Raw genomic sequence first — 26754 nt, 5'->3', positions numbered from 1 at the left:
TCCCACAATACGATCGTAAATAGTAGTGTTGGCATATATCCATGGGTGCGAGAAGAAGAATGAAAAAAGAGAATAACGCTTGATAGTGAGCAGATAGGGTTCAAGCGAGAAGGAGATAATATTTGAGTAGAAAGAACTTAGCTTTAGAGCGACGCGTGTGGAGTTAGACAAAGAAAATGCACATACAAATGCACACGCAAACGTCAACAGTCAACGGTAAAAGTCAACGTCAACGTAAAAGACAACTACAACACGCAAACATAAACGCCCTTGCACAGGTACGCGCACATGCGCACGGATGCATACGAAGAGTCTATCTAAAGTTTCTGATAACAAAGTCAAATGTGTTCCCCTGATGGTGAGCGCCACTCGATGAACCAGGTCTGTGCGAGCCATTGATGGCAAGCGCCAGAGTGAACTTGTTAATCAATCACGATGTAAGAACTGGGGATTGTTTTAGGACCACCCCGACTTTTCCCAAATAACGGCACATCGTGTGCTACATGTAAAGGGTAGATTCTATTTATATCTAGTATAGTCATAAATTCTGGTACACGGAATATTGGTCACAAAATCAACTCAAATCATCTTTTTATAACATTTCATGCAATGTTTTGTTCAGTATTTCAACAGCTACAAATTACACAAATTGATATTCGAAATGGCCTTGTAATCGATTTGGTTCAGGTCTGGGCCACTGGCTGACCAATCTTCTGTTGAAGTCCGAAACATTGTTTTTGAGCCTGGAAGGTCCAAGGCTTGTTAGCGAACATTGTTTGGTTAAGAGGTTTCACAGTGCCTTCCAAGATGTCCGATTGATGTACTTTGGCCGATGTTCTCACCCCTTTTCCGCAAAAAATGTATATCGATTACGAAAAAGTATATCGATTGCGCCTACCAAACCATCTCAAATGCTGGATGATGGCCTTTTTTGACTCTCGGGATAAGCTCAGACGCTTCCCGTGACGACCGAGCATATACGAGATCGTTCTGTTTATTAGAAGCATCTTCAATTGAGAAAAATGATCTTCATCAATAAACAAAAATTGTCTGTGAGCGATCTTGGCGTATCGCTATTCAGGTAAGCCTGTCGGATCAGGATAACCCTATAGGAGAAGAGGAGATCTCATAGGAAAGTGAGAAGTATCCAGAGTAATAAAAAAAAACATTAAGAATAATATATAGGTAGCTTACTATACTGCCGTTCTACGCATAGTTGTCCCATGTTCCAAAATCAGCAACTGAGAAAAACGCAATCAAAGTTTTCTCGCATATTTGTCTACCAAAAGCTTTACGCATTTCAATTTAGCAATACACCGGGTTTTTATAAGCACTATACTATTGTTTAATGAAATGTGATGAGATCCCTTCACTGAATCAATCATGCTTGATGACGGGTTTCAAAATTCATACTGGGACTGTTATGCCTAGAATATCAACATGGGACAATTGAACTTGATGTTGTTTTTTGATATTCAATATTTTTTTGTGTTTTTCCGAATGATTATGCATAGAAACATCGTTTTATGGAGAACTGAGTGATCTGCAACACTTTCGCAGAATATAAATCTCATTGTTATTAGACATTCGTGTACACATGTTCTGGTAAACTTTTTCTTATTTGTTTGAGAATTAGTTCGTTCTTCCAAACCAGAAATAAGTGCATTAGCCCTGCTGAAAGTATAACATGAAATTCTTGTACTTGAACCGATTTATTCGATTTATTCGAAAAATACATGGTGGGACAGTTATGAATAGAACATCAACATGGGACAATTGAGCTTGATGTTGTTTTTTTAAAAGCTGGGAACAAACTATTTTTTTTTTGTGTTTTCCGTAAGATTATGCATAAAAACAACGTTTTATGAAGAAAAGTGAAAATCGTCAAAAAGTAGCATGGTACAACTATGCGTAGAACGGCAGTATAATGCAGTGGTATTCTTATTTTATACAACTTATTGATTGTGTGACGTGACAACGCTTCGTGAATACTATTTTTTTTCACAAAGAGCGCGTTGCAATGTCACAAACGATGCCGATTTTTGCAAAATTCTTGCTAGTTTTTTGAAAAACTGAATATATAGGAATCCATGTTCATTTTTTGTTGAAAAATCATAGAAAAAAGTTTATTTGTACAGGGTTTTCCATTTAGGGCTTCCGAAAGTATACAGCCCTGCGCTGACAACCGTTTAACATAGCTGTCAACCAAAGCGTCATATCGTTAGTTGAATGTCTGCCATTTTACAATATGGATCGTTTTAGCATCGCACAGCGTGTTAATTTTGTTAAATTATACTATAAAAATGATGAAAAACCGGCAAATGTTTTTCGAGCATTAAGGACGGATTTTGGTCGTCATGGACGGCCTACAGAGCACACAATCGCTAATGTAGTGCGTAAATTTGAACAAACTGGATTCGTAGCGGATATTGTGAAACCTGTAATGTGCGTTCGGCCGAAAATATTGCTGCTGTTGCTGCCAGTGTGGAGGATGATCCGAATGTTTCGATTCCACGGCGTGCTCAGCAATTGGGCTTGTCAAACACATCATTGTGGTGAATTTTGCATTTGGACTTGCACCTACATCCATATAAAGTCCAACTGGTACAAAAATTAGAGCGTGGGGACCATGGAATGCGTCGGGCATACGTCGATTGGGTGAACGAACAACAGCAGCAAAATGCTGAATTTTCGCATCAAATTTTCTTCAGCGACGAGTCACATTTCGGGCTCGGTGGCTATGTGAACACCCAAAATTTCCGTATATGAGGCTCATAAAATCCACACGTGATTGTTGAGATGCCATTGCATTCGCCAAAAGTCACTGTTTGGTGCGCATTATGGTCTGGTGGAGTCATCGGGCCGTATTTCTTTGAAAATGAGGACGGCGAGACGGTAACTGTGAATGGTGAGCGCTATGACCGCATGTTAACCGATTTTTTTTTGTCACAAATTGAAGATATGGATACGGATGACATGTGGTTTCAGCAGGACGGCGCCACGTGCCACACAACACGACCGAACATGGCCATATTGCGAACGAAATTTGAGGGACGCATAATTTCGCGTTTTGGTGATGCCAATTGGCCGTCCAGATCATGCGATTTGAACCCGCTAGACTTTTTTTGTTGGGTTATGCGAAAGACCGTGTCTATGCCAACTCTCCGCAAACTCTTGAACATTTGAAAAACAACATTCGTGAAGTTATGACCGAGATACCGCCCCATATGTGCCGAAAAGTCATCGAAAATTACCTGTTCCGGATCAGGGTGTGCGAGGAAGCCCTAGGTGGACATTTGAATGATGTTGTATTTCACACATAATGGCATAAGCCAAACTTTAATTTGAAATAAAAGTTTCATCGAAATTCGAATTCTAAGTGTGTTTTATTTCAATTTACTTTCGGAATTTAAAGTTGTAAAACCCTGCATGTCTTGAAACGGAACTGAATACACAACATTAATGTTCAAAAGTCGGAAACCACAAAAAGACAGGTGTTGTCACGTCACAAAAGTATTGGACTGGCAACAAGCGAATTCAATTGTAAAATATTCTTCAACTGAAGATTCTTGTAGGATTTTTTCTCAATTTTACTTTGACATCGTTTACTATTTGAAAACCGTGTGATTTATACATATAAACAAGAAGAAACCTGTTTTTAGTGAGTCAAGACGTGGATCAGATCATATTCGTGCACAATGTGGGCAATTTTTCATACTTTCTGTTGGGTGTTCGCAACAAATCCAGCTTACATTGAATCATCAAAACGTCACTGTTTTTTGTCGATGGTCAACAAACGCGGCACCCATCGCGCGTATAGTTTTTTCATGTCCAAGATGTCGTGCAAAACGTTCTTTCGAAATGTCTACGGCCTCAGCTAACTCGCGTAACTTCACTTTACGATCGTTCGGAGCGAGTCGATGCACTTGTTTTACGATTTTTGAATTCGTAGGCTCTTTTGGCATTCCAGAGCGAGGTGCATCTGCGATGCTTGTACGGCCCATTTTAAATTCACTAAACCACCGATAAAATGTTATTCTCGGAGGAGCAGAAGTGGAATAACATTTCGTCAACCACTGCATTGATTGTTACAGTAATTTTTTCCATCAAAAATAATTTTTGATCAAAATACGATATTCCTTTTTTTCCATTTTGTATACGAATATTCAGGTAGTGACACTTAAACAATTGTAGTTGGTGAACAAATGAACGAAATGTCATGAAACTTCACACAAAAGCTAGTGACAGATAAACTTCTCGAAATAAATCTTGTTCATTTTTAGTAGCGCCATCTATATATGTATCGATATATATATTAAAATGGAGTGATGTCTGTCTGTCTGATTCTTATATTTTCAACACTCCTCCCACCTCTCTAAGGGAGGGCTGCCATAGAAATGGAACATAAAAATCTGCATAACTCGAGAACTAATCAAGCAATACAAATTAAATACAAATTTCTACATTACTCAGAAAATAATCAATCAATGAATGTTCTGCGATTGGACCCATAAACTTGCTTATAGTAAGAAATCGTGAATGTTTGAAGGTATTGATAACAAAACACAAATTTTGGGCGGAACGAAGTTTGCCGGGTCAGCTAGTCTGTCTATAAATCCTGGGACTTTGCAGCCCCTATAGTATATTTCCTGACTCAGGTACATCTTAGATTAGTAGTAGCAATAGTACTAGTGGTGTTGAGTCATACAAAGTTTAAACTTTTCAGTTCATTCCTTCTGTAGCTACTGAATTTTAATGTTAGGTTGTACCCCCCAATATGGTCCCGAAAGACGCAATCCTTGGCTAAAAAAACTTATGGGAAGAAAATTTGTGATGATGAAAAGATTAAGGCCGCGGCTGGTCTCCAAGTTCCCTACGAAAAGTTATGTTTCCATCAGGAAAAATCGCATCAGTCCAGTTGTTTCCATTCTCTATCTTCCTGCAGTGAGATGGATATCACTCAAATTATCTGTTCGTCTACTACTAACTAAAAGTAGTAGGGTCTCAGCCTAGGGGCACGGACGAAAGTTCAACGTAAGACTGTGAAGGTTCAGAACACTTGGTTATTTTAAATGTAATTCAAATATAAAAAATCGTGTTTACCATCAATTATCATCAGTGGCGCGACAAAGTTTGTAGGCAACCCACTATTATTTTTTTTATCAAGTTTTATGAGAGCACCTTCTATACCGTTCTGTTCTACCTCGTTTTAGCTAGTGCAGTGAACTTTTGGGGAATCGAACACCACTCGCTTATTCACATCAATTTACAGTCAAGAACATAAAAATTCTTCATACATATTTATATAGTTTCCACATAAATAGTGTGACTCCCTCGATCAAAATTTAGTGCTAATCACATACATCGGGGTTGGAACTTTCGATTCGATTTCCGATGTGAATCGATGATATTTTTTTGTAGAATAATTCTTCCGAGAAATTACTTCACCAAATATAAATTCTTGGGTGATTATCTAAAAGACACGAGGATTGGAATGCAAGTGTACGAATGCATAATATCATACCACTAAATTATTTTGGCTGCGTTCATTTACTTTGATAATAAAACGGGTTCATTGAATTAGTTTGTGCCAGACGAAGAGAAAACTAACATAAGACACCCGAGTTATGCTAATGTGGCGTTTTTTTCATTCATGGTATTGAATAGAAAGTGTCAATGTCTATGCCAAACATACATTGTATGGAAATTAATTAATGAGATGAATGTGTAAAGGAGTATTTTCGCTTCTTTTTTTTTTGTGCCAGTTGCGATTTCCTAAATAGCAAATTCTTCGTTTTATTAGGTTCTAAACAACTCTTTGGGGTGGAAAAGTAGTAAAACGTTGCCTAATTTCGACACACAAAAAATTAGAATATACTTATTGGTGGGGTAAATGAGTCTCCAGCATTTTCCATGGAAGCCTTCCTGAACATATTTATTCATAAGGAATTAATTTTCTAGCAACGAACTGGATCAAGCAGCAAGAAGATAAGAGAAACACAAAATGAACTGATTTTACCATAAACTGCGAATACTTATAAGGCGATTCCACACAATTAGCGAATAACAGTCGACTTGTACATAAGGCAAATAAGCTACTTAAAATTACTATTATGTTCAACTTCCACAATCATATTTTTTTCTGTCTGATGAAAATATGTTATTCGGCATAGTTGATACAATTTCAATGAACTATTTACATGTAATTATTCATGGAAATTTACATAGAACGCTTGAATCTTAGTATTGTATAGTTATATAGTATACAGTTTTTGCTCATAACTTGACTTTGGCGAGTCCGGCACGACACCACTATTCATCAAACTTCGTTAAATTAATCTACGAATAAGTATATTGATATAACAGCAGAACAGTATTAACTGAAAAAGGTCTAATGAAAATGAGGAATGGTGGTCCTCTTTATTTGGAGGAAGCTCCGAAAAACAAATATACGAAAGGTGCGATGCAGTGAATGAACGAATCTGGGTGGAATTTTTTCAACCGAAAAAAGACGTTCCTCCTGTTCTAAAAAATTCCCATAGAAGACTTCCTCTCGGTGGTTTTGGCGTAATATAAATGTAGCCCCAATTTCGAGAACCGTAATCAACATTCAAACACCTGTTCGCAGATTCCCGTGTTCATATTAACAATGTCTAATTTATAATGCAGTGTGCTTCCGAAATATAACCTTATTATGTGCCTTCGGCCGGTGGCAGAATCATGCGCTTGGAAAAGTGATGAAGTCTATTTTTGGCGTTTCCGGCGATGTTGCCGTTGGTGTTGGTCATGAATTTCTTAAGAGCTAAATTACCTAAACAGGACATGCGTGCGTTTGTGTTGAAATTTACTGCTGTATTTGCGAGATAGGACCGTAAATTTAGTTTCAATTTTGTAGTAATTGTTTATTCATAAAGGGTATGAAATCAGGAATGGAATGTCGGGTGGAATGGTACTCACAAACGAAATCTTACGAAAAAGAAGTCTTACTTGGATTGTGAATTAGCACGATAAGTGCGCTAATCAATGTGCCGGATATTCAATAAATTAAATTACTTTCTAGTAATTGACCAACAAAGATCCATTTCAGTTTTGTTTCTGAAATTCTTCCGTTCATAATTTGAGACAGCTTTTTCCTTTTAGAATGAAATGATTAAAAAACGATAGACGAGAAAATATTTTTCATTACACTGAAACAGTTGTAACCAAGCTAAATTGTATCCCCGCTGTATTCTTCATGCCTTCTGATGCAATGGAAACAAACATCAAAGGAACACAAAGTTCGTAGGAAAAATCAAGTTCGTTCATGTTTAAAAAAGACTTCTAAAAAAAATAAGATTGAAACCGCCTTTTTAAATCCCAATAAAATTGGTGGCGTTGGATCACTTTAAAAAATTGATAAAATTTAGCTTATTTTTACATAAAGTAAATCGAAGCATGGAGTTACGCAAAGTGGTACCTTTCTTATACTTGAAACTTTTAGATATCTTATTTCTATTTTTTTGCACTGCATCAACCACGATAAGGAAGATAACCGTTCAAGCTCGTGACATTCAATGTCCAAAAAGCTTAGATTATCCGGTCCTTCTTCTTTTTGGTAGACCGCGGATATGTTCGGTTTCTTGGTAAAAATATTTTGTTGCGTAAACTTCGCTTGTTGGAATTGTGAGATCTCGTGCTAACTTTAACATAACAATCACCGTTTTCCATGAGTATTGCAGCTTACATAATTGCTGTTCAAGAAAGCAAACGGTTTTACTACAAAAATTGAAAATAGTATATTTTTCATTATAAGATAAAAAAAAAGTTGTAAAATCTAACATTTTTCTGGTATAGGGAAAAAATGACATTTTCACATATCATGCTAAATGGGAAAGTTTTATGCGTTGTCTCTTGTACAAATTTGTTTAAACCATTATTGAACTCTATAGTTAATGTCATACGCGAAGAATGGAAGTTTATCCCTCGCGAGAGGATTTATTTTATTTTTGCTCATCAGTCTATCATGAGACTGAAATGTAAACAAACACAGAGAAGGTTTGATGCTTTTTCCATCACATACTTTTCGCAGCACGTCTTACCCCTGCTAGAAGATGTTCGTTTTACCCCACCAGTATGATTATTAGAAACAACTTTTACTTATAAATGGATTTATATGTTTGACAAACCACCTATATCGCTTCATGCTTAACTTAGCTATTGAATATATTCAAAACACTCAATATTGAAGTTGCAAAAATTACATCTGCGCGCAGAATGATTTAGGTAAGAAAGATGAATGATTTTTGATTCGCCCTTGAAAAAAAAACAGTCGTTATTTAAATTGGTAATAAGATAATGAAAATTGTGATTTACTTTCCATCATAAGTACCAAATTTAAAAAAAAACGGAAACGGATGGGTCATCGGTCGGTTGATTGGGGGTGGAATTGCTCATTCATTCCTTCAAATAATTGCTTCAGATACTATTTTAGCGAAATTTTAGAAATTTTAGAAACTGTTCGTTAATATCAGCACTTCACCACAGTTGACGCTTGCTGTGATCATTTGAAATGGAACACACTACGCTTGTTCTCAGGATGCATTTCTATACAAACGATTTGAGCACCACCGATTCGCGTTGCAGCAAAACAACAATTGATGGTTTGCCGCGGCATACGCGCTATTTATTGCGCGTACCTCTTACTGTTCCTCTGCTTGAGTATGATGATGCACGATGCTTAAGTACGATTGGTTTCGTAATAGTTTTGCTATATGGGTATAAAAAATATGGGTAATGTCGCTAACATTACTAGTGCGACGTTGTTTCATTTTCATTTGTTCAAATTTTTCCAATGATAATATGTGACTTGTGTATGAAGTGATCTACCAACGGAAAACATTTTTACCTTTAGTTCTCAATCCAAAAACACTGTTTTCACCGCTGGAAAATACCTTCTTCACTGCCGGGTTTAAATGTGTTGCGCTTTACAACACACACATTGCAGCCGCAATCGATTCTTTATTTGTACACCCAAACTAGCGTTGGCAGAAAAAAATATTATCTTTGGCAAAAAGGTGCTTGTTATTGTTTTACAACGTCAAAGAGAATATGTTTTGAAGAGTGTTAAAATGTTTGTGTGTATCATCAGACTTCTCATTACCTCAGCATGGAATTGAATCCATAAAAAAATCCCTAACCATGCTAAGTAGGGACTGAACCAAGGCCGGTTAGATTCTAAGGCGTTTCCACCCAATCACGCTGTCTACACGACCACTGGTGCCGTCTTACCAATCAACAAAAGTATTTATACATTGAAAAACGAATTAGATCCACGACAATTGTTTTCTGAGACTAAAACAAAGAGTGTAAACAGTTGTATTTTAACGTAAATCTTTTGATGCGTGCTTATTTGCAACGTGTCTGTTATTTTGCTCTCTTTTATTGCTTTCATATTGTTATGGTACAGGTCGGACTCGATTATCCGAAGTATTGATTTTTTTTTTCACTCCGGATAATCGAATCCTCCGGATAATCGAGTCATAAAAAAAACCAATTTTCTCTCGGTTAACGTAATATAATTATGATTTGTACTTATTCATTAAACGGTTTTATCTAGGTTGACCCGTTTGTATGTTTGTGACTTTGTAACTTTGTAACTTTGTATGAAGCGCTGTATCTCATTAATACAATTTTAACCCCCTTCCTGTTGACCGATTGATTTGCCAAGATGGCGGCCGCTACAAAATGGCGGATTACACATTTTTTCAGAACCCCATCAATATGTATATCAAATGAAAGGAATTAACTAGTAGAACATAGCAGATAATGAAAAATCCAATTCCAAGATGGCCGCAACTAATTACTTTTTAAATGGTTTCATTCAGCTAGACCTGTTTGTATGTATGTTTGAATGTTTGTAGGCTTATCCCACATTTAAAGAAAATTGACCCCGTTCCTGTTGACTGATTGATCTGAAATTTGGAAGACACATTTAACCCCGTCACGTATAACGTCGAACCACGCTCGTGGCGATTAGACTGCCAGAACGTACAAAATCGAACCTCACTCGTCGTCTATCGATGTGAAATGGATACATGCTTCATGCGTGTGATGATGCGGGACTGCTACGATCGTAAGTAAGATACACACACTCAGCAGAGTATCGAAGCGACTCACTGTGCTCGTGTTTGGGCGCTGTTGTTGGAAATTAAATCATACGGCAAGGGGTTAATTCTACTATCATTATAAAACTGCGTATTCCATTATCTTAAAAATTTCAATTTGGCCACCGCTAAAAAACGGCTGAATGACTTGATCCAGAGAACACGAAACGTGATAAACAACATAAATTCAAAAACGTCGCCGCCACTGAATGGTCGACTATGATTTTTTTGCAATCCCCTCAATATTGGTATCAAATGAAATGATTTGACTAATAGAATACAGTACAGTATTAATGTGAGACAACCCTACAAACACTCAAACATACATACAAACATGACAAGCTGAATGGAACCAGTAAAAAGTAATGTTTTATTTGGGAACTGCGGTCATCTTGGATTTGGATTTTTCATGATCTACTGTGTTCTACCAGTCGAGCACTTTCATTTGATACCCATACTGATGGGACTTTGAAAAAAAATGGTGCCATTTTGGATTTGCATTTTTCATAAATAACTGTGATCTACTAGTCAATGCCTTTCGTTTGAAACCCATATCGATGAGGTTCTGAGAAAATATGGAATCCGCCATTTTGTAGTGGCATTTGCATTTTCATAAATAACTGTATTCTGGTAGTCAAGCCCTTTCATTTGCTACCCATATTGATGGGGTTGTGAAAAAATATATATGGCGCCATCTTGTGGTGGCCGCCATGTTGGATTTGCATTTTTCATAAATAACTTTATTCTACTAGTCAGGCCCTTTCATTTGATACCCATATTTGCTATTCAATATGGAATTATTATACAAATTATTCAAAATTTCCGAAAATCAAAAATAAAATACTCCGGATAATCGAGTCTAAAATTCCGGATGATCGAATCCCGGATAATCGAGTCTCCGTATAATCGAGTTCGATCTGTGTATATGTTATTCACAAACTCGCCTCTCGCTTGAGTAAATGATGTATCAGCATGGGTGCATGGTACTTTTAATGATACTTTCAAGTCAAAAAAATGTGCTAAATATTTATTTCGGGTGTACCGCCATCATCACCACCACTGATAACGCATAAAATCACGTATTTGTCAGTCATGGGATTCAGTCATACATAAATACTCTCCATCTAACGGTATGAACTGACGGGAAATATTTTTTAATCTAGTCTCCACCTTGGATTTAAGAACTAAAGACGAATTTCATGCCAACTCGTCTTAGGAGTTGGCAGCACCATCTCAGATAGTAGTGAAACGTTGTGGGTGTAAATACATGGGTTATTTAAGCAACTTTACATACTTGAAATATTCGAAAAAAGAATTAGACTACTTTTTGAAAAAATCCAATTTTTTTAAAATTTTTCACAAAAATTTATAACTCAGAAACTATGATACATACAAAATTTTAGTCATAGGATGAATTTAGAAAATTTTCATAAAAAATACCAATTTTTTTTTTTTAAATTTGCTGAAAAAATATTGTTTTAAAAATTAAAATTCATTTTTCTCAAAAACATATTTTTTAAATTCTCAAAAAAAAATATATGAATATCCCTTATAATTTCCAACAAGTCGTCTATACATCGAAAGATGGGCACTATTACAGGGAAAAAGTTTTTCTAACAACAACTTTTTCATGTTTTCTTTGAAAAAAAATACAACTAATCCTAATTTTGTTTAAAGTCAAGATAACGATATAGTGTATTCGACAAAGTTTTTGATTTTTTTTAAATATTAAATTAATTTTCAAAGAAAAACATGAAAAAGCTGTAGTTCGAAATTTTTTTTCCATTCAAGAGTGCCTATATTCCGATGTAACACATGTTTTCGAAAAAATGAATTTTAATTTAAAAAAATAAATTTACGCGATGTTTTGTTTCAAAAATTTGTTTGACTTTTTTAAATGAAAACCTAAATAATTTCCTTCATTTCATTCTTTAATTAAAATTTTGTAGGTCTGATAGCTTTGTCGAGAGATTTGTTTAACTTTGAGTTTTTTCAACTTTTTTCGAAAAATCCTTATTTTTAAAACTCTAAGATCTACAAAAAGTTGGTAAAAGAATAACATGTAGGAAATTATTTAGGTTTTTATTTCAAAAAATCAAACAAATTTTTGAAAAAAAAAATCAATGAAAATAATATATTTTGAAAATTAAAATCCATTTTCCTCGAAAACATGTGTTTTTAAAATTCCGAAAAATAGACATAAATAGCGCTTAAAATTTCAACAAATTACAAATTACCCATACATCGAAAGATGGGCACTTTTACATGGAAAAAGGTTTTCGAACAACAACTTTTTCAAATTACTATTATTGTTTAATTCGTAATATTTTTATGTATAAATACTTCGTCTCGCCTAATATTTATTTTTCGTTATCACATTCACATTCTCTTACTAAGTGCACGTTCGTGGGTCCAATCGCAAAACGGTTCATTGGTTGATCGCTTTATGACATTAAAATCCATTCCCACTTTCGAACAAAGATCAGTTTCGTTAGCGCAAACATCAAATGGACTAACAACGCTTGTCACTATGTGATTGTAGAATATATGCGAATTTAATTTTCCGAATATTCTCATTTTCCTCCAGATTTTTCCGAAATTTTTCAATTGTCATGTCGGAATAGGTTTGGTTGAAATATGTGTATTATTTTTATGAGATCCACTCTCCACTCTCCAAAGGAGAGAGGGTGTCATACCATCATAGAAACATTTCTCGTATCCAAAAACCCTCACATTCCATATTTGGTTCCATTTGCTTGATTAGTTGGAGACTCCCCCTTCTCTCTAAGGGGGGTTGCCATACAAATGAAACATAAATTTAAGCATAACTCAAGATCTAATCAAGTAAACTGAACCAAATTTAGCATATGGAGGTTTTGGAGGGCAATAAATGTTTCTATGGTGGTTCGACACTTCTCCCCGCTCTCTAAAGCTGGGCAGCCATACAAATGAAACACTAACCTATGCATAATTCGAGAACTAATTAAGCAAATTGAACTAAATTTCGCATATGAGGGTTTTAGAGGACAGTAAATGTTTCTATGGTGGTTCGACACTACTCCCCCTTTCGAAAGGGGGAAGGGGATGCCATACAAATGAAACTCAAATTTTTGCATAACTCGAGAACTAATCAAACAAATGGAACCAAAATTGGAATGTGAGGATTTTACAGAACAATAAATATTCCTAGATGGTATGACACTTCTCCCTTCTCTGAAAGGGGAAGGAGGTCCTATAAAAATATCACACATATTTGAACCAACCATGTTCGTACTTAACATGACCAATGCAAATTTTCGGAAAACACTGAAGGAATCTCCAATTCCATTCAATCCAATTCCTACAGATCAGAGAGAAGATTATTCTGCAAATGTTAAATGTTATCTTAATTTTCCGTTGATGCTAAATCGAGAGTAATCTTTCTGGTCGCAGGCTATTTCCGCTAGTTAACATTGTGCCTCAAATACTCATCCAGCCCAGTAAAATGAACATTTTTTGCCAAAACCAGTCCGCCACTAACTCTATTACAATGCAACCAATCATCATCCTGTGCTTCACCATCATTATTTAGGCAACGGCTTTGGGGGGTGGGGGTGGTGATACGTTGTATTGGGTTTTTCAATGATTCTCTCCGCCTACCCCTGGCTGTAAGTGTGTGTGGGAGCATTTGTGGAGCGTTCAATGTAAACATTCAGTGGCGAGGGTAGATAAAGTATAGAAATAGGTGGATAGGTGGTTGTGTTACATCTGGGCACCAATTCTGTAATGAGATAACGCGTTCCATTCACTGATTGCCATCCCGTGCTGCTGCTCCACACGTTCGGGCAGCAGCTCATCGTGTTCTCATTCAGTTTTCATGTGGAGGATAAACCCCCCAACTAACTTTACACTCACCGCTTTTTTTCTCTCTCCTTCGCTTTTAGTGAAGGTCACTATAGAATGATTACTTAGTTCTATTATTTTAGCGAATCAGTAAGCGCTCGGAGATTAATCTGGGTTAGAATAACTGTCAGTGATGATTTTCATAACTTCAACTTATCTAATCCATATTTCGAATGGCCATTTCTCTGTGTCACAAACAGTTATCAATTACCGAAAATCATGAGTCCACTTTGTTGCTCCACCGTATCGAATGTCCCCGAATGAACCTGTGAGACGCTCAATAGCACAGGCCAAATGGACATTATGGCTTATACGTCATGATCTGCATGATTTTCCACTGCCTATGACTGACTGACCCACCATCACTTGAATCTAATTCTGTTCCGTCAAAGCGTTTTGCTCTTGAAAATGATTGAGGAGAAAATCTGGAATACACGGTTGGGTATTTGATGGAACTGAAGTGGTGCTCTCATTCTATCGGCTGCTGCGAAGATGATCGATTTCCGGTTGAGTGTAGGCGTGTTGGCGGAAGACAGATGAATTATTGTTTACAGATTAATCGATGTTTAGCGGAATAAAATAAAATCAAGAGAGATCTCACGTGAAGATGCTCAGCTAAAACATGTCTTGTTTTCACATTGAAAGTGATTAAGAGTAGTGCAATATAAATCGAAGTGAAATGCCAAGTTGAAACATCGTCTCAGAAGAAAATAGTGTGTGTTCTGGAAAGTATTACCAACAATCACGTTTCGATAGCGCTGTCAACATAAGTGCAAATCCGCGGGCCCGGTTGTGTGTTTTCTGCCATTTTTCATTCGAGCTGTGATTTCGGCCAAGCTGCTTGGCCGAATCCTCTAAATCATCCACAACGTTTTGCACGGAAGCAATCCGCATTATGGGGTGCGCACAGTCGGCCGAAGAGCGTGCAGCGGCAGCACGGAGTCGCCTCATCGAACGGAACCTCAAGGAGGATGGTATCCAGGCGGCGAAGGATATAAAATTGCTACTGCTCGGTAAGATATATTGTTGGGAATAAATGAACAGTGTCTCATCACCACAGAAAAGTATTGCTACACTATTTTTTTACATTTACTTTTCGTAGAATGTGCTTAAACATCTAGATATAAAGCCTGTCTTCGCTCAGATAGTCTTCTGAACAGAATTCCAGACTCAATTGGACTTGTCACACTTCGATATACAGGGTGCGGCAGCATAACTTCCTTTTTTTCAAAACTCAATAAAAACTATTGTATACTTCGGAAAATATTTATTTATTTTTTTATAATGTAGGTACATGTCTAAAGTTTTTATTTACATTGTTTTGAAGATCAAACCTGTTAGGTGACGTCCCTCACTCTCCATACATTGCGTAAACCGATTTCTAGCGTTTGTCATGACTCTTGTTAGCATAGCAGGTGTTATGTTGGAAATTTCTTGGATGTTGGTCTTCAAATGTTGTAGGGTTCTCTGACGGTTTACATAAACACGGGATTTCAAAAAATCCCATAGAAAAAAATCACAAGGGGACAGATCGGGAGAGCGTGCCGGTCATTCCAAATCGCCTCTAATTGGGATAAGGCGCTCTGGAAAGTGTTTCTTCAAAACAGCCATCGACGCTCTTGAAGTGTATGCTGTTGCACCGTCTTGTTGGAACCAAGTGTACCCCAAATCCAAATTTTCTAGCCGTGGGAAAAAAATTTGTAGCATGTTTACATACCGGTTCGAATTCACTGTCACTGTAACCTCATCGCAATAACCGAACATCCGCTTGAAAAGTAAACCTCAACGACAAATGCACGCTCCTCACTATTCCAACGAATGATGGCGACTGAACCGTGTCGGGACAAAACTTTACAGTATCCCCTCTTGAACGAGACCACTAGCGCTCCGCTATGACATCAACTAACTGAGTGGCGCGCATTTTAAAAAAGGAAGTACCCTGTAGAAGAAAAAGAACGAATATAGCCAAAGCTGGCTGGTCAAACTATCTTGATTTTCCAGAGTGAAGTGATACCGTCATCCCCTATAGCCAAATTTCTTTAACACGCTGACTGACGCCGATTTTTCGTTCAGGTTAATAAAGGTAACTAATATTAGCATATAAACTTATGAGCATTCCCTTTTTTATTCTTTATTATAGAGACTTTCAGCTGTAGCCTGGTTCATCTTTCCCCATTCCCCGAACAAAAATACATTCCACTACGATAAGAAACGATGGCCCTCATACGTTTAAACATTTCCATGGAGTCGATAAAAACCGTGGCACTCAACGTGTTAAACATTCTATCTCTGGTTTTTTTCTTATTCATACAAAATACTTACCAATTGAAACATTTTTCGGTTGATTAAGTGAGTAAACTTGATATCATTTTCAATAAATAGACATAACATTCAGTAAATATCAACTGTTATTGATAATTATTCAGCCATTCCATGGAAAACCAATATAGTGGTTCTCAGATTTTCGTGAAAAGTGGTAATTTTGTTCTTTATCGCAAGACATTAGACCCGTATTTTTTTATTTTTTTGTTAGGGTGCCCATTTTAGGGTGATTTCTCCTTTTTTTCCAGAAATGACATTTTTCATAAATTCATAACTTGTGAACTACTGAGACGATTAAGACGGTCGACATATCAAACTAAAGCTAGTTAGCTAGTCATTCTTGAAAAAATGCAGATTTTGGTTTTGTCATTATTGATTGTGTTCGTTTTTTATAGTTTTCATGGTCTCGGAACCTAGGGCTCTATATTTTTTTATATTTTTTATGGAAAGCTGAGGATTTTCCACATAACATATCTCGAAACCACGGTGGCGTTTTTTTTCGTTTTTGAGTTATGATTTTTCAAAGTTACCCGATGGTCCAGAAGATCATTTTTCCCTTTTTTCCCAAAAATGACTTTTTTCAAAAATTTATTACTTTTGAACTACTGGACCGATTCAGATGATCAACATATCAAATTAAAGCCTACTAGCTAGCCTTTTTTGAAAAAATAACACTCTTGCCAATTAATTGGATTATAGTCACATACATCCAGTCTAGTCACATAGAAATATTGAATGAAAACTGAAAACATGTTAACTTTGAAAATCATAACTTGAAAACGAAAAATAACACCTCTCTGGTATTCGTATATATTATGTGAAAAGCTTTCTCAGCTTTCAGGAAAAAATATTGCGACCTTGGTCCCGAAACGATGTAAGCTATAAAAAACAAATCTATTCAATAATTACGAAAACAAAATCCGTTTTTATTCAGAATGTAATATTTTTTCAAACAAGACTAGCTCATTGGCTTTAATTTGATATGCTGATCATCTGAATTGGTCCAGTAGATCAAAAGTTATGATTTTTTGTAGTGGAAAAAATGGGAAAAAATATTTTTCGGACCATCGGTTAACTTTGAAAAATCATAACTCATAAACGAAAAAAACGCCTCCCTGGTTTCGAGATATGTTATGTGAAAAATACTCAGCTTTCCAGAAAAAATATAAAAAAATATAGCGCCTTCGTTCCCGAGACTATGAAAACAATAAAAAATGAATACAATCAATAATAACGAGAACATAATACGAATTTTTTGCAGGTGTAGTTTTTTTTTCAAAAAAACTGATTGGCTTTAATTTGATATGTCGATCATCTGAATCGGTCTAGTAGTTCAAAAGTTATGAATTTTTGAAAAATGTCATTTTTGAAAAAGAGGAAAAAGTTGATTTTTGGGACAACCCTAAAATGTAAATGGTCACCCCACTGAAAAAATAAAGAAATACGGGTCTAATGTTTTGCGATAAAGAACAAAACTACCACTTTTCACGTAAATCTGAGAACCACTATATCGGTTTGGCATGGAATGGCTGTATTAATACAAACTACTAACAAATACTTTGGTAGGTAGTTCATTTAAAAAAAAAGCATTAAAATCAGTGTGATGGATGAACCTGGAGATGTTCTACCAATCTACTGAAATCTCTGAATCAAATTAGTAGATGAGTGCATTATCCAACGAATTTCAAAATGCAAATAAACTTGCAACCTAAGTACAAGCTTGTTATGCAGCAACATCTAAGGGGCATGTTTGGACTTTCAGTCAATCATGATTTCCTTCGTGTTAAATCGTGTATATATGTGTGTTTGAGTTTTATCATAACTCCAAAACGAAAAAAGGCCTCTCTGATTTTAGAATATGTTTTGTAAAAACAACATCTGCTTTCAAGAAAAAATATAAAAAATATATCTATCTCTATCCGAACAAACTATAAAAAAACAAATACAATCAATAATTACGAAAACGAAACCCACATATTCTACAAGTATAAAAGAAAACTAGCTTCAGTTTGGAAAAAAAACAAAATTATTCAACATGTACTGAATGGTTTCAATAAATACATTTTATCAATTTTATCAAATCATTTACAAACATACATACTCTCCGGGCCTTGATTGAAGCAAAACTATTCAAGGAATCCGATCGGATTTAAAACTCGAACGGATTTCACAATTCGATCGAGATCGATTTTTGTACTCTGAAAATCCATCCGACTCCAATCCAATCCACATACAGCCATTCCATGCCAATCCGATATACTGGTTCTCAGATGTTCGTGAAAAGTGGTAATTTTGTTCTTTACCGCAAAACACTAGACCTGAATTTTTCTATTTTTACACTAGGATGACCATTTCCATTTTAGGGTGGTCCGAAAAATCATGTTCCAAAAATGACTTTTTTCAAAAATTCATAACCTGTGAACTACTGAGCCGATTCAGTTGGTCGACATATCAAATTGAAGCTAATTAGCTAGTCTTTCTATGAAAAATGCTGAGCTAGCAAATATTTTAGGTTTTGATTTTTTTTTTCATCCCATATATTTATTTTAGGCTCATTAGCATTTTATCTGAAACAGAGCCTAGTTTTAATCGTGTACATGTCACATGGTTTTCATTATCTATAATTAGCACATTACACAGTTGCCATTTGCCAGTATTCCTTCTATACCATTGCATATGGTACATCTACACAGTAGCCATTTAGGCGTAAGAGTTTTCTTTCTGTTCTTCCATTATCCAGTTAGACCACCGGACAGCGGAGACAGTTGATTGATCATTGTTGAGTTCTTTATAGAACAGCAGCCCGATGTGTCTTGCAAGAGCAGAGCAGTTGTATGGATGAACCGATCTTATTTCGACCGTGGATCGATCTCCATCACTGGTGATTGTTGCGTGGAAGTAGTTATTCTGTAACAACACAAAGATGGTCAATGAGGGCCCTGAGTTTTGAACTCACGATCGATTGCTTACTAAGCGAACGCGCAACCAATGTGGCTACGGAGACCCCCTCGGTTTTGATTTTGTCATTATTGATTGTATTTGTTTTTTAAAGTTTTCATGATCTCGGGACCAAGGACGCTATATTTTTTTTAATATTTTTTCTTGATAGCTGAGGATTTTTTACATAACATATCTCGATATCAGAGTTGGATTTTAGGTTGAGCGGTGATGCAGTCTAGACGTACGCGTTTGTGCTTATTGTTTACCCTTCTAGTGTCGGTGTTTATCGGGAATTTCGGTCCAAAAATAAATTAATCGCGTGTAAAAATGTGCTTCCTACGTCGATACATTCGAATCCAGTGTATTTTAGAAATACTTTCCGGATTATTTTAAGGGAATTAAGAATGAAAAATGATTTATTCAGCTGAGGTTTTTCGGTTCTTTGCGTATGTTAGTGCGATCACGGTCTCTGGTTGTTTGGCTACGGTACGGTTCTCCTTTCGTCGCGTGTTCATCTTGTGTATATGTATTTGTATGAAACCAACTGCTGCATAATACGTGATGAATAATCTGAGTTTTGTTTTAATGGAAAAGTGAAATTGTTTTTTTGAAAGCTGGAACCAATTAATGTTGTAAAAGTAAAAGTGCTCTGGTTCTAGCTGAATCCAATTGGAAATCCAATTGGAAACCGATGTATAATATAATACCGTGTACAGTGTATTTTTTCAGTTTGTTTTTCGTTTTGTTTTTTTAATTTTCTTCGCGAGTGTATAGTTTTTACGGTTAAACCTCATCACATCACAGTAAAAAAAGGTGAATAGTTTCAACGCTTTTTCGAAAATTTGAGCGCTTGGTGTCGAATTGTGAAGTTCTTCGTGATCGGGCGCGTATAGAAGAATATTTATTATAAATGCTGCATACTTTACGACCAAGAAGATTTTTTTGATACAAGGTGACACAATAAAATAATTGATTGAAGATATAGTGAAAACATTATGCTATTGATAGTTTTAATAGCGTTTGTGTGTAGACGTAAATGCGGAGAGAAATTAAGAAATTAACTGTCCACCGACGTGTGATGAATAATCGAATATATAGCCAGACCAATAAATTTTGCAGGTTTTCCTTTTCAGGATACCTAAAAATAATCTCTGCCGCATGTTGTGACATATAAGATTCTCAGATTTTCGTTTCTACGAGTGGTCAATAGTCACGTTTACATAATCACATCACTTACCTCAGTGAATCCTGATTCTTACCTCTGCCCACTAACAACTATCCCTCCCATGATAATCGCTAGGGAACCACGCTATAGAGGCGACCCTTCTGGCCGTCGGGCGGCGAATATCATACTAACATTCCTTCTCTTCCCCTGGTGACCTGGTGAAAATTGCACAACGAGAATTACTTGCTAAAGTCCCAAACGTCATTCTGTGTGTACTTTGCGCAATTTGGTTGGTTCAGGTCAACCACGGAGAGCAACTACGAATTGCACAGTCTACCAAAGCTCAAGTTCCAGCTCAAACATATCTCGATATTAGAGATGCCATTTTTTCGTTTTTGAAATATGATTTTTCAAAGTATACGGATGGTTCGAAAAAAACAATTTTTCCCCGTTTCCTCACTCCCAAAATTCCCAAAATTGTAATTATTGATTGAGTTAGTTTTTCATAGTCTTCTCAGTTATAGTTAGAGGTGCTATATTTTTTATATTTTTTTTTAAAGCTGCGGTTTTTTTACCTAATATATTTCAAAATTAGAGAGTTGTTATTTTTCGTTTTTGAGTCTAACCATCATTGAAACATTTATTGCATCCTAAAACATACCAAACTTGGTTTCATTTGCTTGATTAATTCTCGTTTAAAGCACAAATTTGTGTTTCATTTGTATGGCAGCATCCCCTTAGAGAGGGGGGAGGAGTCTCAAACTATCACGAAAACCTTCCCCGGCCCCAAAAACCCCTACATACCAATTTTCATGTTGATCGGTTCAGTAGCTTCCGAGTCCATAAGGATCAGACAGACAGACAGACAAAAATCCATTTTAATATATATATATATATATATATATATATATATATATATATATATATATATATATATATATATATATATATATATATATATATATATATATATATATATATATATATATATATATATATATATATATATATATATATATATATATATATATATATATATATATATATATATATATATATATATATATATTTAACATGTTTTAAGTCTTCGTTCAATATTTCTATGTGACTAGAATTCAATCTAAACGCAAGTGTGATATTTTTTAAAGAAGGTTAGCTTATTCAATTTAATAGGTCGATCATCGGTTCAATAGTTCAAATGTCATGAATTTTTGCAAAAAGTCATTTTTGGATTAAAGGGAGAAAATGAGTTTTCGGACCACCAGTTAACTTTGAAAAATCATATCTCAAAAACGAAAAAAAATAGCATTTCGAGATATGCTCTGTAAAAAATTCTCAGCCTTCAAGAACAAAATATAAAAAAAAATGACGCCCTCTAGTCCAAAGCCATGAAAACAATAAAAAACGAACCCTAAAATGAAAATGGGCACCCTAATGAAAAATAAAAAATACGGGTCTAATGTTTTGCAATAAAGAACAAAGCAACCACTTTTCACAAAAATCTGAGAACCTCTGTATCGGTTTGGCATGGAATGGCAGATATGCCATAGCAATATGAGAGAGTGGAACAAGAGACACATTGCAAACAAGCACGCATTTGGAGCAAGCGTTAAATGAATTATCTGACCAAAACAAAGCAGAACAGCGACATGTACTGACATTCTCTGTTATATCAAAAACCAAAATGATCAAGTTAGTGAGATAATATATCGCAAAAATATCTCTCTTAGTAATAAACTGATCACATTGCGCGATTTGCGTTGAAATGACGCAAATGAAGCGTTTCTGACATTAATGAAATTACCAAAACGCAGAGTATCGATGGTTTTAACATCAGAAAAACTAACCCTTTGAGTTAATTGCTCGTTATTAAAATCAGAGGACAAATTTCGATTATTTGAAACCCACCGCCTTGGATGATCGGATGATATCGCACAAAAATATCTCACAGAGCACCCCGCAATACACCGTGATTATCTCTCTCAATTGATATACAATATCGTTCCGCTTGTTTTCTCACGTATGCAAACACCGTAATTTTGTTTTGCACTGAATGTGTTATGGTTGCGATTTCCTCTTCACAGCATCGAACTAAATTTAGATAAAATGTTTGTGGAGAACAAGTTATTTCGAGTTTGGATTGTATATACGGGGCCCCATAACGATCGATCGCGTTCTGTTGTGTTTGGTTGACTTCTGAGTGATTGAATGCTGCTACATGATGAATGTGATGGCGGCGAAATAGTGTGTTTAGGCGAAGAGTTTAATTCACCACCCACTAATCTGATAGAAGGAAGGCTTTGATCTTTTCATGGTTCATGTTTAACATGTTGAGTGCCACGGTTTTATAGCGATTGAAAGGACATCTTTTAAACGTATTAGGACCATCGTTTCTTATCGTAGTGGAAGGTATTTCAGTTCGAAAGATAATGCCAATGAGCTTACATGCTCATATTATTTACCCTTATTATCATATGTTATACTGTCATTCACCGGTGACTGACGTGGTAGTCTACGTGTTAATGGTGTTTCCCGCCAAATAGCTGGATGAATTTTCTCAACATGTATCTTGTCAAACATCTTCTAGTACATTTATAGAGCCTTGCATGTATATCATATAGGGTTGGGGAAAAAGAAATGTCGTATTTCTGATCGAAATTTGACGCTTTATTTAACATACTTAAAATTATCCAATTTAAGTCAAATATGCGCCGTTTTGTTCGCAAACTTGTTGCCATTTAGAAGGCAACTCCATTGCCGGGCTTGGCGATGGTTTGGGCCGGCTCACCGCGCTTCGACCACGACATTTTTAGCTTTAGGTTGTCGTACGTGATCCACTTTTCATCACCAGTCACCATCTTCTTCAAAAATGTGTCGAGTTTGTTCCGTTTCAGCAGTGCATCGCAGGCGTTGATTCGGTCTAAAGGATTTTTTGGCGTCGACTCGTGCGGCACCCATACATCCAGCTTTTGACGTAGGACTACGTCTAACCGGAAGATATAGGGGGTGAAATGGAAATCTAGGCACTGAACAAGTAGGAAAAAAATGCAAGATTTGGAACGCTTATAACTCGAGCATTTCTCAATAGATCGCGAAGGTTTTTGCATCAATTGATAGAAAATATATCTACGCATCTATCATAACGAATAACATTTCATTTTTCTTGAGATAAATAATTGAATAATTGTGAAATATCAAGCATTGTCAAAATGCACTATGTGCCCATTTTTGATTGGTCCATTTTGTGCTCCTCAGATCGTACCGACCAAAACGGGCAACCAGCGGCAGCAGCGAAATAGAATGAAGCACGATTGGAAAGGAAAAAGAAAAAAATGAACGAAACATTGGTCGCAGTCTCACACATGCGTAATTCTCGAGCCAGCCAGTCAGCTTAAAAATCCCCGCTCCGCTGCCGTAACGATCATTCTCGTTCAAACCGTACACCACATCGGTTCGCATCACAACACATCAACAAACCAACCCAAGTAGCCATGTCTGGACATGGTAAAGGGGGAAAAGTGAAGGGAAAGGCAAAATCCCGCTCGAACCGTGTTGATCTGGAGTTCCCCGCAAGGGTAGCTAGGCCGAGCGCGTTAGTACCAGTGCACCAGTCCACCTAGTCGGCGTTATATAGTTTCGGCCGCCGAATTGATCGAGTTGGCTGGCAAAGCTGCTCGCGACGATAAGAAAACACGCATTCGGAACAGAACACATTCGGTTCGGTGGACATCAAGACAACAGGCAGTTGCAGCGAGTGGCGAGTGGTAAACGCAATCGCAAAACGGCATCAAGTAGCAGAAGAAAAAAAGTTTGTTCTTTATACAAACTTATCGAAATGGCTTTTTTTTAAAACCACGAGTACTAAGTTTTCTAAATTGGAACCATTCCATAAAACAAGGCGCTTTTCAGGGCCATTAAACCTTCCAAAAAAGAGTTAAGGAAATACAGTTCAATGTTTTCTAAAACATTATCCAAAATAATAATAAAACACAAATTGATTTTTTCATAATTTGTTTGCCAGGATCTGATGAGTATGTGAATTTGGCAGTTGTTCTGAGCTTATTGATAGTTGGGGACTTTCCTGATTATTCAATTTTCACCAATTCTTAAATTGTTTCCAGATTGAAAGTACAGTAATTTACAATTAGTTCGACATTTAGCTAATTGGACGGACATGTAATGCGACTTATTTAGATGGACATTTTTGTAAACATAGAGATCCAAATTATGACCCCACATTGAAAGTCGACACTGTTCCACTGTCATCGCAAATGTTCAATCGCCTCCAATGCGACACTGAGTGGCGCTTCGGCACGTCGCAATGAATGTAATTTACTGTACAACATGTCACAAAGCTGGATGGGAAGAAATTTTCCAACTGTGAAAGCTGTGGCGAGTGGCAACAAATCGCTAAACAGGAAGGTTTAGCCGAACAAGATGGGAATATCGAGTGATAACAAAACAATAAACTCTTTAGATTGAAGATAATTTTGTGATCCTGAAAAGGACCCTTTTTAGCCTGCATGTAAATCCAACGAGCGAACAAATCGTAATGAATGTATTTTTTTGCCATCGCTCCCTTTTAACGCTCATTCGTTCGTCTCGTTGGACTCGCCCCTCTGGCTGAGTCTGCTGATTTATCTCTATCCTGTGAGTGTGTACCGCTAGAGTATAAAACACGCGGACCCCAAAAAAAATATCTTATTTTCTTTCAAACCGTAAACCCGTGTGGTTGTACGGCATCGGCATCGTGGACGTAACAAAGGAGGACAAGTTAAGGGAAAGGCAAAGTCCCACTCGAACCGTGCAGGTGTGCAGTTCCCCGTAGGTGTATCCGCCAATTGCTCAGCAAGGGTAGCTAGGCCGAGCGCGTTAGTACCAGTGCACCAGTCCACCTAGCCGGCGTTATATAGTTTCGGCCGCCGAAGTGATCGAGTTAGCAAAGCTGCTCGTGACGATAAGAAAACCCGCATTCGGAACAGAACACATTCGGTTCGGTGGACATCAAGACAACAGGCAGTTGCAGCGAGTGGCAAATCCAGAACAAGGCGGCATCGAGGGCGTTCGAAATGGTTTTTTTCAAAACCACGAGTACTAAGTTTTCTAAATTGGAATCATTCCATAAAACAAGGCGCTTTTCAGGGCCATTAAACCTTCCAAAAAAGAGTTTAGGAAATACAGTTGAATGCTTTCTAAAACAATATCCAAAATAATAATAAAACACAAATTGATTTTTTCATTATTTGTTTGCCAGGATATGATGAGTATGTGAATTTGGCAGTTGTTCTGAGCTTATTGATTTTCACCAATTCTTAAATTGCTTCTAGATTGAAAGTACATTAATTTACAATTATCTCGACATTTAGCTAATTGGACGGACCTGTAATGCGACATATTTAGTTGGACATTGTAAACATAGAGTTCGGGGTCCAAATTATGACCCCACATTGAAAGTCGACATTGTACCACTGTCATCGCAAATGTTCAATCACAGGTTAAAATTACCTCCAATCCGATACTGAGTGGTGGTAATGCGACGTGCCATTGAATGTAATTTACTGTAAAATATGTCACATGCTGGATGGGAAGAAATTTTCCAACTGTGAAAGCTGTGGCGAGTGGCAAATGCAATCGCAAGCCGAACAAGATGGGGATATTGAGTGATAACAAAACAATAAACTCTTTAGATTGAAGATAATTTTGTGATCCTGAAAAGGACCCTTTTTAGCCTGCATGTGAATCCAACGAGCGAACAAATCGTAATGAATGTATTTTTTTGCCATCGCTCCCTTTTGACGCTCATTCGTTCGTCTCGTTGGACTCGCCCCTCTGGCTGAGTCTGCTGATTTGTCTCTATCCTGTGAGTGTGTACCGCTAGAGTATAAAACACGCGGACCCCAAAAAAATATCTTATTTTCTTTCGAACCGTAAACCCGTGTGGTTGTACGGCATCGGCATCGTGGACGTAACAAAGGAGGACAAGTTAAGGGAAAGGCAAAGTCTCACACGAGCCGTGCAGGTCTCTAGTTCCCTGTTGGTCGCATTCACTGATTGCTCCGCAAGGGTAACTAGGCCGAACGGATTGGTGCCGGAGCACCAGTATACCTAACAGCGATTATAGAGTTTCGGCCGTCTGAGTGCTCGAGTTGGCTTGCAAAGCTGCTCACGACAATCAGAAAACCCGCATCAAGAACAGAGCAGCTTCGGTTCGGCGCTCATCAAGGCAACAATTAGTTTCAGTGAGTGGCAAAGTGTTTCTCCGGCACGTCGCATTAAATGTAATTTACTGAACAAAATGTCACA

At 36.7% G+C, this 26754-nt stretch overlaps 1 protein-coding gene across 9 annotated transcripts in view; it reads left to right on the top strand.

The window, feature by feature from the left end:
• Positions 1-26754, top strand: part of LOC129771109 (G protein alpha o subunit) — a 158099-nt gene that overhangs the window by 26615 nt on the left and 104730 nt on the right. For 2 of the 9 annotated variants that reach the window (XM_055774442.1, XM_055774444.1), the window contains exon 2: positions 14579-15037. The exons of 4 other annotated variants lie outside the window; for them this stretch is intronic. In XM_055774442.1, coding sequence (XP_055630417.1) covers positions 14920-15037 — 118 coding nt within the window. In that variant the 5' untranslated portion in view covers positions 14579-14919. Of the gene's footprint in view, positions 1-14541; positions 15038-26754 lie in introns of all 9 variants that reach the window. 3 more of the 9 variants (XM_055774445.1, XM_055774443.1, XM_055774448.1) reach the window with 3 other exon arrangements.

This window comes from Toxorhynchites rutilus, chromosome 2 (assembly GCF_029784135.1).
Source record: "Toxorhynchites rutilus septentrionalis strain SRP chromosome 2, ASM2978413v1, whole genome shotgun sequence".
NCBI lineage: Eukaryota > Metazoa > Arthropoda > Insecta > Diptera > Culicidae > Toxorhynchites > Toxorhynchites rutilus.
Note: the sequence above shows the minus strand (reverse complement) of the source record. Positions and strands in the feature narration are given on the sequence as shown.